Source organism: Odocoileus virginianus, chromosome 24 (assembly GCF_023699985.2).
Source record: "Odocoileus virginianus isolate 20LAN1187 ecotype Illinois chromosome 24, Ovbor_1.2, whole genome shotgun sequence".
NCBI classification, from domain to species: domain Eukaryota; kingdom Metazoa; phylum Chordata; class Mammalia; order Artiodactyla; family Cervidae; genus Odocoileus; species Odocoileus virginianus.
The window spans coordinates 4,843,973-4,858,772 of record NC_069697.1 but is presented as its reverse complement, the minus strand read 5'-3'; the positions used below and the strand labels follow the sequence as shown (position 1 = coordinate 4,858,772).

General features: G+C 44.8%; 1 protein-coding gene and 1 non-coding gene across 3 annotated transcripts; both read left to right on the top strand.

Moving 5' to 3' along the window:
* Positions 1 to 8,724: 8,724 nt before the first annotated feature.
* On the top strand, positions 8,725 to 14,256 carry PHLDA1 (pleckstrin homology like domain family A member 1). 2 transcript variants are annotated; one of them, XM_020871942.2, is made up of 2 exons: positions 8,725 to 12,812; positions 13,213 to 14,256. In XM_020871942.2, the coding sequence occupies exon 1, from the start codon at positions 11,675 to 11,677 to the stop codon at positions 12,779 to 12,781; it is 1,107 nt and encodes a 368-aa protein (XP_020727601.2). In that variant the 5' UTR covers positions 8,725 to 11,674; the 3' UTR covers positions 12,782 to 12,812; positions 13,213 to 14,256. The 2 variants fall into 2 exon arrangements, with proteins under 2 accessions (XP_020727601.2, XP_020727595.2); XM_020871936.2 differs by having other exon boundaries at positions 9,168 to 12,807.
* Positions 9,660 to 9,731, top strand: TRNAR-GCG (transfer RNA arginine (anticodon GCG)). Its single transcript has one exon. It is a non-coding gene; the product is annotated as a tRNA-Arg (tRNA).
* Positions 14,257 to 14,800: the final 544 nt, after the last annotated feature.

Here is a 14,800-nt window from a genome sequence, read left to right as displayed (position 1 = left end):
TATAGCAAAACCTTAGCACACACTGGAACCTCAAAGTTAATCCAACATGTTAGGATTTTATTCTAGCCTTATTCCAGTACACAATTGTAATTGCCTTCGAACAGGTACGGTTGGTAATAGCTGATTCAGCTGGGAATTAAAGGTGAGGTTGCTCCATAGGAATAAGAAACCATGAATAAAAGTGGCTCAGACTTGGACTAGAAACCTTGCAGCCCTAAACAAGTACTGTAATCATCCATTTTTAATGAGCATGGGAATAAAAAATTAGTTGATACATTGAGTAGTATAATGGTTAAATATAAGTTTGGAGTTCATTTACCACTTGTTCTTTCAGCTTCATTGTTCTGATGCATTGTGGGCACTGAGAATTATTGAAGTAGTGCAAAAGTACATAGAACTTGATAGACATATGTTTTAATACATCATGACACAATAAGCATGTCTCCTAAACATAAGAAAACCTAGAATTTGGTTTGGATCATCTTGGATACTGATTCTGACAGTTTCAAAGTTAGTTTGGTTTTTTCTGTTTTGATGTTTGGTTGGTTTTAAGGCAGAATGGCTCTTGGCTAAGAGGTGGCCCTCCTTGGTGTACAAAAGAACCCTGAGACTAAGACTGGATGCTAAATATAAATCTGTGTCCCCGTTTTGAGGGATTTTTGTGTTATATAAAGGTAAAAGTAGAAAAAATAATTTGTTACCCTTATGTAAAGTCAGTTTTTAAAATTAATATTTTTTAAATGCTGATTTATTTCCTTTGTTAAATCCAGAAATCGTATAGAGTAAAATTAAATGAAGTTTTGTTGATACCTCTTGCTCCAAAACTTCCAAGCTGTCGTGACTCAGCCCATCCGACTCCATCCCTAACATTTATTTCCCTTGATTCCTGTACGTGGTGGGTGGACAATGAGACCTGTCTGTTTTCAGTCCAGATCTGGTTTTAAACTTGGATCAGGCTTGTCTTTGCTATTCAGTTGGTTTGGTGAGTGGACCTAGAATCTTTACAACAGCTTGAATGTCAGCAACCCATCCTGTGTAACTTTTATTTGTGGTCTGTTTCAGTTATGCCTGGCTGTCTTTTTTTCTTTCACTTCCTTCTACTGAATCTTTGCTCATTTATCTCATTAGCTCAACAGTCTCTCTCTTCATTGAATTAACATGTACTTTATTTGGTTTCTTAGTTCTTACCTGGTTTTAACAGTTCAAGAAGAACTACTGTAGGAATGCTTGTTTACTACTGGATTTCCTAACTTCTGATCTGGGGCCAGGATGATGATAGGTGTACAGAAATTTTTTGTGCAACAAATGCATCAAACAACTAGGGTTTATCTGGTTGCCTACCAGTTTACCACCCATAATACTGAATGGGGCTGTGTAGTAGATAAGTTCAGTCACTTCAGTCAGCCAAGATGCTCTAAGATCCTTTGTAGTTGTCACGTTTCTGCCTACTGAGTACATACTGACTTGTTTTGAGAAAACCAATAAAACCACAAAACTAGGCTGTGTATATTCTGTCATCTCAGTGGGAATGTGGAGAGTTGAATCAATGGTGGTTGCAGTTACCTAGTACTATAATACATAACAGAACCACTCTTCAAATGTAGAGCATCAACAAGATTTCTTTTTGCTGACTGCGCTTGAGTAGTTCATTTTCACTCTACAGAGCATCAGGGGGCAGCTTTGAAGGCTGGGGACTAGACTCAGGTGGTCAGTGCTAGATGGGACCTCATCTGGGATGTGGCCAGAACCCTTCCTGGACTCTGCTCCATAGCATGATGGCTGGGTTTTAAGAATTAGGCAGTTTTATCCTTTCTAAGGCCTACCCTGGGAAGTCATCTCTTCGGTACTCTACTGGTTACAGTCAAACCTACCAAAGTTTAATGGAAGAGGTCTCAACATCTTGCTGGAGAAATGATAAAATTTGGGGAAGGTGAGAGGAACTGAAATCTTGCAGTGACCATAATTTGTCTTTAGAAAATACAGTTGGCTATAATAGTATTGATAAGAGCTGCAAAGGTTTCCCAAATGTGTTAAAACATGAAGAAAGGTGAAATTATATATTGTATGCCTATTTATGGAGAAAGAACATTTTACTTTATCATACTGAACTTATAATTTGAATTTATCTGGACAATCAAGATTAGTAAGGTCAGACATGGTAGTTCAGACAGTAAAGAATCCCCCTGCAATGTGGGAGATCTGGGTTCCAACCCTGGGTTGGGAAGATCCCCTGGAGGAGGGCATGGCTACCTGCTTGTATTCTTGCCTGGAGAATCCCCATGGACAGAGGTGCCTGGCAGGCTACAGTCCATGGGGTTGCAAAGATTACCAAATGTAGACATGATTAGATCATTCTGGATCATGATCATGTCAAGCTTGATTGGTAAAAGAACGTTAAATGCTAAGTATAAATGACCATAAAGTTCAGTCACCAAGTCCTGTCCGACTCTTTGTGACTCCATGAACTGCGCACACCAGGCTTCCCTGTCCTTAACAATTTTTAGCATAATTTCTGTTGTCATTTCAAAAGTCCACTTTTTAAAAAAATTTATTTTTTTTAATTAGAGGCTAATTACAATATTGTATTGGGTTTTCGAAAGCATCCATTTGCCACTGCTAACAAGAGCAAGCAAAAATTGTATGGAAAGAATCGTAATCTAATAACAAAAAGTTAGACATCATTTCTCTGTTGTTGATGTTCAGTTGGTAAGTCATGTCTGACTCTGTGACCCCATGGACTGCACCATGCCAGGCTTCCTTGTCCTTGTCCTTCACCAACTCCCGGAGTTTGCTCATATTTATGTCCACTGAGTCAGTGATGCCATCCCACCATACCATCAGTTCAGTCCAGTCGCTCAGTCCGACTCTTTGCGACCCCATGGCTTGCAGCACACCAGGCCTCTGTCCATCACCAACTCCCAGAATCTAATCAAACCCATGTCCATTGTGTCGGTGATGCCATCCGACCATCTCATCCTCTGTCGTACCTTTTTCCAGCCTTCAATCTTTCCCAGCATCAGGGTCTTTGCCAGTGAGTGAGTTCTTTGCATCAGGTGGCCCTCCAGCATCAGTCCTACCAATGAATATTCAGGACTGATTTCCTTTAGGATGGACTGGTTGAATCTCCTTGCAGATCCGTATGCAACCACAACATGAAGTATACATTTCTCTTCAAAGGATGGGTGTGATCTATAGTTAGACGTTCAGAAGGAAGTTTCATTGCTGTACTGTTTGTTTTTCAGACTAGGTAAGACTTTGCATTGTAAATCTTCACCAGCATCTTTTTTAAAAAAACCCAAATGTGTATTCAGATAATTAAGAGGAATAATGTTTTATTTAATACTAACACTTGTTTGAGGATGGTAATTCCCTCTCCGTATGTAGGATAAAAGTTAAGCAGCAGTGTTGCACAGTTGATTTGTGTTGGAGTCTGTCTGATGTCAGTTTTTTAGCCTTTGTCTGTGTTCTCACCTGTGAGTGTCATCCTCTGCTTTGCTGTGCTTGACACTTGGCTTCCATCTTTACAGTTGGCTTTCTTGTCTGAAATCGCTGCTGCCACTCTGACCCATGATGTGCAGATTTTGGACAGCAGGGAGCGCTAAAGGAGGCAAAATCCACCCGGCATCCAGCTGTCCTATGGGATGAGTCTGATCAGTGCTTCCAGCATAGGGGGTGGGGGTGGGGTGGGGATCTGGTTAATGCTGTAGACCCTGGGTATCTAAAGCCAAAGTGAAATTTGTTGTGAGAATGAAGGCTGGGATCACAGCCACATCAGCTGTGCATGCTGAAGACCTTCAGGTTTAGAAAAGGATTAAGGATATGCTGGAAAACAGGAAACAAGCAGCTGCATTTTGGAAGTAAGTAAACCAGTTCCAGAAAGGTAACTTAGGAGTACAGGCTGAGGATGACTTCTGACTGGAGTCATCCATCATCCAGGGCTTTTCTTTTCACTTTATCCTAGCAGTGTTTTTCCTAGAACCCTTGCTTGCATGAGAGAGATTGAGACAATGACTTAAGCAAAAAGGTAAATAGAATCTCATTAGAAAGAAGAACTAATAAATGTTTTAGTTTCTGACCTGTTTAAGGATGCTGAGTAGCCATGAGTTGTGTGGCGATTTTGCTGTTGCCTCAGAGGTGAGGGTTTGCTTTTCCTGATAGGCTTAGTGGCAGTGTGTAAGCTTGCCATAGAAAGTTCTATCTTTTGGTTTTAAAAAGTGTTTTTTAATCTTTCTGAGCCTGGCCATGCACAGAGTTCTCTCTTGCTCTTGGTTTTCTGTTGGTTGCCCTGTCATCTTTGAGCCATCCTCCATCTTCCTATCCTTGGTCTTTAAAACCCAAGTTCCGGGGAGGGAGACAGGAGGGGGGATCAGGATGGGAAACACATGCAAATCCATGGCTGATTCATGTCAATGTATGGCAAAAACCACTACAGTATTGTAAAGTAATTAGCCTCCAACTAATAAAAATAAATGAAAACCAACACCCCCCCACCCACCCAATTTCCTCCTCTGAAGTAACTGCCTTTTATCACATCAGCAAAGCAACTTATGCCATCTTTTCCCTTCATCCTTAGATTTTTGGAGTTGCTATACTCACTGTTTCTTCCTCTGCCACCTAAAAAAGAGCCTTTGCTCATTTACTGATTTACTCATTTTTTGGCAGGTACCAGTAGTGATCAAACAAACGTCTGTTAGACTATGTGCTATGTTGGAAAAGAGGGAGTTCCCCGTGTAATTTAGCCCCTTCAGAGAGGTTTGCAGACTGGCTATCCATGAACTATTTGAGTTGTAAACGAGAAGCATTTACCCAGTTTGGGTAGAATTGGACTTAGAACATTAGGTGTTTAAGGCTCTTACTGGAAGTGAAGTCGCTCAGTCGTGTCCGACTCTGCGGCCTCATGGACTGTAGCCTACCAGGATCCTCAGTCCATGGGATTTTCCAAGCAAGACCACTGGAGTGGGTTGCCATAGGCTAATCTGCCAGCACAGTGCTCTCAAAGTTTAAAAAGTTCAGTGCTTCCACTGCTGCTGGAATACCTGGTGCTTCCTACTGCTCTTCTGCCAGAATTCAGAGCATCATCATCTTGTGTACTCAAATGTAGGCAAGGCAGAGCTGAACGTCTGCTCTGTTTCATTCACCTTATATCTCCATTTATCACTTGAAAGGTATTATTACCCTAGTCAGTGTCTTTAATGAGTACCAGATTCTCCTGGACTCAGGTGCTGTCTTCAGTAAAATGTCTTTAGCCTGTGTACTGTGTTTTGAATGTTAGTGTATTTCCAGCCAGAACTAACGTTAGTCTCAGCTTGAATGCTGTCAGTTCACACTTAATCAGCAGTCTCCACGAAGATCACTGTGCTCCTAGGTACAATGATGATAGTACTAACCCTAAATATTAACTACTTGGCAGATTGGAAGTAGTGCAGTATGATTAGGAAGGAATTAACTCAGCCTAAAGAAAGCTAAGAGGTGGGATATTCATTGGAAAAATGAAATGTTACTAAGAAGAGCAAAGACAGCACAAGTAGACATGTGACAAGCTGAGCAGAAGGAACTGTAAATGCAGGCAACAGCCCTGGGGAAAGCTTCCCATGCTAGAGTGAGGCGTTCGGGTCTTATATGAGTAGCAGATCGAATGTTTCCTATTCTGTGAACAAGTATTAGCAGTGCAGTATATTAGTGAGGATTCAAATGGTTGGATTGAAGTGGTATTACAGGAGCATAAGTGAGAAATGAGAACCTAAAAATTAGGTTATTGGCAGAATAGAAAATACAGAGCTGATTGATAGTGCTGTCTGTGAACCGGTTACAATAACTATTGTGAATTACTGTTGACTAGTGTAACTTGCTCTAAACTGTGTTATACAAATTGGACACTAGGAGGCACAGTTCATCAATTTACGGCAAAATGGGAGGGAACTAGAGGGCCACATCTGTGAAAACCGGATAGCTCTGTATACAGTCTTAAGAGTTGTTTATTAAGCTTTTCAACTTGCCGTTTCTATACAGTATTTTTTACTGAGTAGAGTGTTCTAAAATGAAGAGATGAATGGTTAAGAAATCTAAAATGCAGTCTGAATGTGGGCCTTTATACACTGATGAAGATGACCTGACTTGTATTTTCATGATTTACTTGGCTTTTGCTTTTAACTGTTTCTTAAAAGATATTTGAACTCTATCCACATCTTCGCTAGTGACATTTTTCATGAGTTTGTTTATATTTCAAATTAGGAAGTCTATAGATTAAAGGCTTTACAATCTGGTAATCAAGTAAACACTAAAACTAAGTTCTGTTACATATCTTTAAGCCAGTATTGATTAGTGAACTTTTAAGCAAATATCTGACAGCCAACTAAGAGACTGCTACCAATTCTGTTCCATTACTGGTTTTGTTGTTTTTTTTTTTTTAATTATTCTTACTAGCAAACAATGGGCTTCCCTGGTGGCTCAGATGGTAAGGAATCCATCTGCAATGCGGGAGGCCTGGGTTTGATCTCTGGGTTAGGGAGATCTACTGGAGAAGGGAACGGCTACCTGCTCCAGTATTCTTGCCTGAGGAATTCCATGAACAGAGGAGCCTGGTGGGCTACAGTAGTCCATGGAGTCACAGAGTCGGACATGACTAAGCGACTTAAAAAAAAAAGCAAGCAATAGTATGATATATAAACAGCTCTCAATATTAAGTTGCATGTTGCTCGGTAAAAGGTTTGTAGGACCTATTTTAGATAGCATTGTAGATTATTAAAAAAACCACAGTGTTAGTCACTCTGTTGTGTTCGACTCTCTGTAACCTCATGGACTCTAGCCCACCGGCTTCTCTGTCCATGAAATTCTCCAGGGACTTCTCCTGGTGGTCCAGTGCTTAAACCTCTGTTTACACTGCAGGGGGTGTATGTTCCATCCCTGTTTGGGGAATGAAGATCCTGCATGTCACACTGTGCAGCCAAAAAATAACAAAAATTATTTACAGAAAAAGTTCAGAGAGGCTTACCATGTGTAATAGTAAATCTATTTTTTAAACTGATACCAAATACATGTATGGCAGGTTTTAGACGTTCCTTTCATAAAGTTTTCTTACAGTTTGACACCTTTAAATAGGATACATTATGAAAATCTGTCAAGTATTTGAAGACATTGATATTCTTTTTATGACAGATATGGGCTTTTGTGTCAACTGAAAATTTCTACATGTGTTGAATTGCTGTCTCAAGAAATGTGTTAGGTGATCAGGATACATCAGAACAATGATCTTTTTGCCCTCTTGAGGAGCTTACATTGTCTAGGAATGGGAACAAAAATAAGCAGTAGGCATTATAAATTATTCATTATGTTAGGAGGTAATACTGATACATGCTATGAGGAAAATTAAGGGAAATTCGTGGTTGCAGTTTTAGAGTGATTATGAAAGTCTTCATTGAAATGACATTTGAGCAAAGATGAAGAGAGTGATTGGGATGACTTAGAGATTATAATATAGATGATAAGATAGCAAGGGTAGAATCAGGGAGGCAAGTTAGAAGGCCATGGTGGTAATGAAGCAGAGAGAGATGAACAGAATATAGATGTAAATTGAAGGCATAACTGATGGGATTTCTTGACTCAACTTGTGGTTTGAGTACTGGAAAGCGAGTCAAAGTTTCATGCAAGGCAGGCATGCTTCTAAACACTTCCCGTCCTGGGGTAAGAGTGCAATGGAGACACCAATGATTTAAGATACTTAAAGTTTTGTTCATTGAAAATATGTCCCATGCTACCGTTTTGCCAAATACACCTTCATAAGTATATGTAGAAGGCCAGGTTTGAATTTCAGATTGTTAAAAAGTCCTGTGCCAGAACCTTCCTTACAAGCAACCTGGTCCTCTGCCTGTGTCCCACCTTCCTTCTCCTCCCATCCCTGCCTCTGATTTGTATGGCAGGGGGGCCTCATGCACATTTGTGTGAACAACTTAGCCTGCATGCTCGAAATCTGTCCACTTCCCTCACACACCAGTGCACACAACAGTGATAGAAATCGACGAGGTCATTTCGACAGGATGTTTGTAATCCTGAGTACCTGGAGCGTAGTCTAGTGCGAATATGAGTTCCAGATAGATGTGTAGTATTGGTTCTTCAAAGCTCAGGCCTTCTCAGTTTGTTTTAAGGGCAGCACCACTCCATGGGTTTTGGCTTGAGCAGCTATACAGATAGAATTGCTGTGTACTGAGAAGGGATTGTAGGTAGGTGGAACAGGTCAGGGGGAGGAGATATGCACATATTTGAGGTCTCGTTAGACACCCAATAGTAGAGGGAAAAAGGAAAAATTCAATTTACAGTAACCGTGGCCTGGAATATATAAAAACTGAAGGGGATTTTTCACTGCAGGTATACTAACCAGCGAAATCTCTTTAAAAAACACGAACTTTAAATGACTCCAGACCCTTACTGAACTGATTCTGTTTTGAATCAGTTTTATGATTATGATTTGAATCAGAATTATGATTAATATACAAGCCTATGGACAATCAAGCCAATTGTATATAAGCCTATGGACTCCATCCTATCCAGCACACTATCTTATTTTTTTAGCAAAAGCTCTAGGAACTCTGCTTTCTATGACCAATAATCCCCTCAGACTTTTCCCTCTAACTACTCACCAGTAGTCTTCACCAATATGTCTTCCCTTGCCCAGGGTGTTGCCTTTTTTTTTTTTTTTTGTTAACTTTGGCAATATTTTTTGTTTTATTCTTTGGTAACAAGCAGTTGGATATAATCTGGGAGTCTTGGGCATACAGATGTTATTGAGAATAAGACTGGATGAGATCAACATGGGAGTGGGTGTAGAACCACGTGCTGAGCTTCTGGGCAGTCATATTAAAAGACTGGGAAGAGGAGGAAGCTAAGGAGACAGATCATGTGACGAGGGAGGGAGAGAGAAAGCTGAGTGATATCCCTGAAGCCAGTGAAGAGCTGTTTTCTAGGGCAGAAGGTGACCAGCTCTGTCAGATGCTGCTGATAGAACACTTGATGCAGTTGAGTGTAATATCCGTTTTGACTTAGCCACTTCAGACTTCTTTACCAGAGCAATGACTTACTTAGCTTTCTAAACTTCAGTAATTTTTAAGTGGCATTTGTAGGTTTTCATTATCCACACCTGAAGTTGTGAGGGAGGGGAAGGGGGACAGTTATTTCCTGTTATTCATTTTCTGTGAAACAAGTTGTCTTTAAAAATGGTAATATGTCCATTTTTATGAGTTGGTGATGACTGGTGAAACTGAGTGAAATTAATGAAGATTTCTGTATTATGTTACTGAGATTTCCAATTATCAGTTGCACTGTGTGGTGGTTGGAAAGCTTCCCAAGTGGCACAGCAGTAAAGAACATGCCTGCCAATGCAAGAGACGCAGGTTGAATCCCCTGCAGGAGGAAACGGTACCCCACTCCAGAATTCTTGCCTGGAGAATCCCATGGACGGAGGAGCCTGGTCCATGGGGTTGCAAAGACTGCAGCCACGACTGAGCACACTCGCACGTGGTTGGGGAAGGCAAACTACTTCCAAATTATTCACTAAGCTATCACATAGCCAACTGGAAATTCTGAGTTTTAAAGTCTCTAGTGCTTTTGAAAATTATGCTATTTGGTTAGACATTTTTAAGTAACTGAGATAGAATGCATTTGCTGCATCCCTGGTGGCTCAGATGGTAAAGCGTCTGTCTGCGATGCAGGAGACCCGGGTTCGATCCCTGGGTTGGGAAGATCCCCTGGAGAAGGAGATGGCAACCCACTCCAGTATTCTTGCCTGGAAAATCCCATGGATGGAGGAGCCTGGTAGGCTACAGTCCACGGGGTCGCAAAGAGTCGGACACAACTGAGCAACTTCTTTTTTTTTTTTTAAAGAAACTGCAGGTTAGATAACACCAAAACATTAAGTTTCTCTTAAGAAAATGGCTTGGGTTGCCAGAATATGTCTTACTTTTAGCCAGTCAATTTTGTATTATATAATTTTTCCATATGAAATGTCTTTCCCCACTACACCTGTCTCAGAGACTCTGAATCACACATTTAAAGGAAGCATCCTTTCTAAAGGAGCTGAAGAATGGCATTCTGTTAAAAAGAGGAACAGCTGGTCATGTGGAAATTCGTTGGAATGCTCACTTGTCCTACAAAGGCAGGGGAAAAACTGAGATATCAGGTGTAGTGTTTGTCATTGTTATACAGAATTGTTTTAATGTAACCTTACTAGAGAGCTTTACATGATTTTAATCGCCTTTCTCCTTCCAAGACTGCTCATCTGTCAACCGTGTGAAGGCCCTGAGAACAGCTAAGTGCAGTTCAGTGGGTCTCAAGACTGCTGGAATTGTTTTCTGTGCTGAAACATTGTTCCTTTCATCAAGATTCAGGACCCTCCCGTGATTAAAAGTTATCCTTTGTTCTCGATTACCTTGGGATGAACCTCGAATTTCTTCAGCATGACACAAAGAATTTGACTCTTGCGGGGCTCCCCAAGCTCATCTGTCACTCCTTCCCCCTTGAATTCTTTGCTCCAGCCAGATGACAGACACTACAGATGAACTCAGCTCTCCTTTCTTCCTTCTTGAACACAAGTAGCAGCCTTTCCTCTTACCCTGGCCAACTCTGATTTGTCCACCCCTAATTTCTTTCTTTTGTGTAGTTCTTCACATTTTTCAGGGTGGGTACATAGTTGGGATTCTCTAATCCACTTCCGTAAGAGGTTTGGTTTCGGTTTATGCTCTTTAACCTGCTTTGTTTCCCAGAATTTCTATAGAAATTGCTTAAATGGAGTAGGAGGGAGCTGGGGCAAGCACAGAATGACCTTCCCCGGGTGAGATTAGGAGAGATACGACCTGCTGGGCGTTTGAAGAGACGGGTCCGCGGAGGCCAACCTGCTGTTGGGAGGTTAAAGTGCGGGATCTCAGAACCGGATGTTACCCCAATTCGCAGTTACTTTTGGGAGATACTGCAGGCTGTACGGATGGGTCTAGAGAGAGCCCAAGGGCGTGTGTCATGTAAGGAGTTCCTGCGCTCCAGGCTCGAAAAAAGGAAGGCGAGATGTCATGGAATTTCCAATGGGTCCCCTTTTATCCACTCCAAAAGGGACAGACGGTTGTTCCAACAATCGTGCTGTCTAAGAAGAGCTGGGTAGTGGCCATGAGCGAATGTCGGTGTAAAGACACCGTGTCCTGTCGCCCTCTGTGCACTAAGATGTCTACGTGGGGTCTGGGGGAGGCACGGGTCGCGGGACTCCGCGGCTTGCGAACCTCAGCCCCAGTTCCTCGCTGGCCCAGGCCTGGACCGGGCTCTGCGAGGTTTCGGAGCACAGCGCGAACCCCCAGGGCTAGTTTCGGGGCGCAGAGGGTCCGCCTGGCGTGCCCGGCAGTCTGGCAGCTGCGCCCACTTGGGCAGTCCCATGCCCTCCCGAGGCTGTTTGCGGAGAGCCCCGCCGGGCGGAGAGGCGCGACGGCTGGGGATGGCCTCTCGGCGCCCTCTGCGTGTCGGCATTCTCCGCCCGGCAGTCGGGGCCCCTCGGCCGCGGTCCCGGGCGGAGAAGACGCGTTTCCGGGGCTCGCGTCCCGGCCGCCAGCCTGGGGAAGGAGCGCGGAAGCGAGTGGGCGGCGGGAGGCGGAGCGAGGGCCGCGGGGGGCGTGGACGCGGCCGGCTTTGGAAAGGCCCCAAGTGAATGAGGCGCGCGCCGGCGGCAGAGCGCCTCTCCGAGCTGGGCTTTCCCCCGCAGCGCGGGCGCCAGGAGCCGCCTTTTCCGCTGGGTGTCACTCGGGGGTGGGGGGTATGGCCCATTCAAAAGCGCCGCGAGGGGGCCCGGCCAGTGCCCTTCAGTGAGCGCTCGCAAGAGGACGGCAGAGGCCCGGCGGCTCGCAGCTCCGGGACCTTGTGGCGCATCAGGACGCGGCTGCCCTGCTGCCCGGACCCCGAGCCGCCGCCGCCGCCGCCGCCGCTCTGCTTTCTGCGCGTTAGCCTCCTCTGCGCGCTCCGGCCCGGAGGCCGCGGGAGCCGTTGGGGAGAGGACGGCGCGCGGCTGCTGCTGCTGCCCCCGACCCGGGCGGCTGGAAGTGGAGAGGCCGAGCCGAGCGGCGGCGCCCCCTATGCCGGGAGGATGTTGGAGAGCAGCGGCTGCAAGGCGCTGAAGGAGGGGGTGTTGGAGAAGCGCAGCGACGGGCTGCTGCAGCTCTGGAAGAAAAAGTGCTGCATCCTCACCGAGGAGGGGCTGCTGCTCATCCCGCCCAAACAGCTGCAACACCACCAGCAGCAGCAGCAACAGCCCGGGCAGGGCTCGGTCGAGCCGTCCCAACCCGGAGGCCCCGCCGTGGCCGGCCTCGAGCCGCCGGTCAAGCTCAAGGAATTGCACTTTTCCAACATGAAGACCGTGGACTGCGTGGAGCGCAAGGGCAAGTACATGTACTTCACGGTGGTGATGGCTGAGGGCAAGGAGATCGACTTTCGGTGCCCGCAGGACCAGGGCTGGAACGCCGAGATCACGTTGCAGATGGTGCAGTACAAGAATCGCCAGGCCATCCTGGCGGTCAAGTCCACGCGGCAGAAGCAGCAGCACTTGGTCCAGCAACAGCCTCCGCAGCCGCAGCCGCTTCAGCCCCAAAGCCAAGCCCAGCCGCAGCCCCAGCCCAAGCCGCAGCCGCAGCCGCTTCATCCATACCCGCATTCGCATCCGCACCCGCACCCGCACGCGCACCCACTGCCGCACCCGCACCCACCGCCGCTCTCGCAGGCGCACGGCCACCGGCTCCTCCGCAGCACCTCCAACTCGGCCTGAAGAGGGCAGCACCCGGCCCGGACGCGGTAAGGTCGGCGCGGGTCCGGGGAGCGGGTCCTGGGGGGTGTCAGGAGCAGGAAGTCTGCTCTCGGCTTCGGCTCTTGGGTGGAAAGGGGGAAGTGAACCTAGGTTCCCGGGAGCTGGAGAGAAGGGCCTGGGCTTCAGCAGCAGAGGCCGGCGGGGAGGGCAGGCTGAGGGATGCGCGCCGGACAGGAAGGGGTCCGCAGCGCCGCCCGCCCCGCCGGCCCGCCCGTGTCCGGGGTGCTCGCCGCCGGCCGTCTCCTGGCGCTCTCGGCGCCGCTGGACTGTCCGGGCGCTCGAGGGAGCGACCCCCGTGTTCTGAGCTCCTTTGTACGCGGGACAGGCGCCAAGAGAGCTGGGTCTGGTAGGAGTCCGAGCTTCTCACTTCCGTTCGTGTCATTTCTTTCCAGGTTTTGGGGACTTGAGGAAGCGGGACGAGCACCTTTCTATTGTCTTCACTGGATCGAGAACAAGTCTCCCCGCCGCGCACCAAATCAAGTAGTTTGAACAGAACCCGACTGATAACTCGTGATTCCACTTATTTTCTGCATACTCTTCTTCACAATGCAGGAAAGATTTTGAGTCCAGAAGGCTTTATTTATGAACCTTTGAGAGGATCTTCCAGTATGGTGGACCTTCTAGGAGGGATGATGTACTGTAATTTTATTTTAATGTATTTTGACTCATTATTTATTAGTTTGTTTTTTTTTAATGCTTGTTCTGAGACATTTCTGAATGTAGGCCATTTTCCAGAAAAGAAACTTTATTTTCGAAAACTTGTCCTTAGTAAGTTGTAGTCTTGGGAAAGAAGAAAGAAAAAAGGCGGTACAGAGGAACACAAGAATTTATTCATTATTCCTAGGGCATTTTCAGAAGGTCTGACACTTCATTGTTATACCAGGTGGTTGAAATTAAACTCTGTGATATTATGTGGGGTTTTTGTTCTGTTTTTTTTTTTAATTAGTTTTTTTCTCCTTAGATGTGTATTTTGTGTAGAACTTTTAAAGAAGTTAAATGTTCAGAATGGTGTAATTATAAAAATCTAATTGCTTTTCTAAAAGGAAATCAGTAGTAATGATATCTAATTCAAAATATTTAATACATAACACAGTTGATGGCAAGATGACCGTATCCTGAGTATACAGGAGAACTTGGTCTGCTGTAGGAAAAGCCTTGCTTAGATTGTCTTTGTGTGGAGATTTAATAATAAGTTTTCTATGATTTCAGAGTATGAATGCATTAGATGTTTCATTTCAAAAAACCGGTAGTGGGGGTAAAGACTTATTCCAGTTGTTTGAGAGAACATTTGTGCTCTTATCCACAGTAGAAATTACCCTTCTTCAAGAGCTTGGCAGACTTGATGTGAACCGCATTTCCTGGCCTTTCTTCTACTTTGTTCTAGAAGCATATTCTAGAATCTCATAGTTTAAAATACAATTTCTAAATGTTTCAAAGGACTGGGAGTCATAGCTTTTTGGTTTCATTCTGAGAATGTTGACCAGAGACACCAACTGTTTTGCTCTTTATCGCTCAGTGAGAAATCCAAGGGTTCTATGTTTTATTGTTAGGTTAACTAAACTCAGAAATTGAAAAAGGAAGGACTGGATAAACACTGGATTTGCAGTAAGAAAACAACCTAGTCTTGTTTTAGCAGCAAGTTTCAGGAGTCCGGGGGTTGGGACGGTTGGGGGAAGAGGATGTGCTTTTAAAGGTAGAACAAACCCCCTTCTGTGTGAAATGAAAAGGATGGTCAAAATCCACCAGTGCAGATGCTACTTCAGTTTAAAAAAGAGCCATAGATGCTACCAAATCCTCTTGGGGCTGAAAATCACTTCCTATCTTTCATGGGTTTACTAACAGCTCTGTTTTCCATTTTCCTTTTCACAGTCTTGATCAGGATTTTTCCAGCTTCTAAATTGGAATGGTCAGCGTTAGGCCACTGCTAAGTTCTATAGTCAGGAAGTGAAAATAGAATTTCATGCTAGAGGCACCTTTATT

Coding starts and splice junctions, on each gene's coding strand:
- PHLDA1 (XM_020871942.2), top strand. CDS start 11,675: ATGAGGCGCGCGCCGGCGGCAGAGCGCCTCTCCGAGCTGGGCTTTCCC.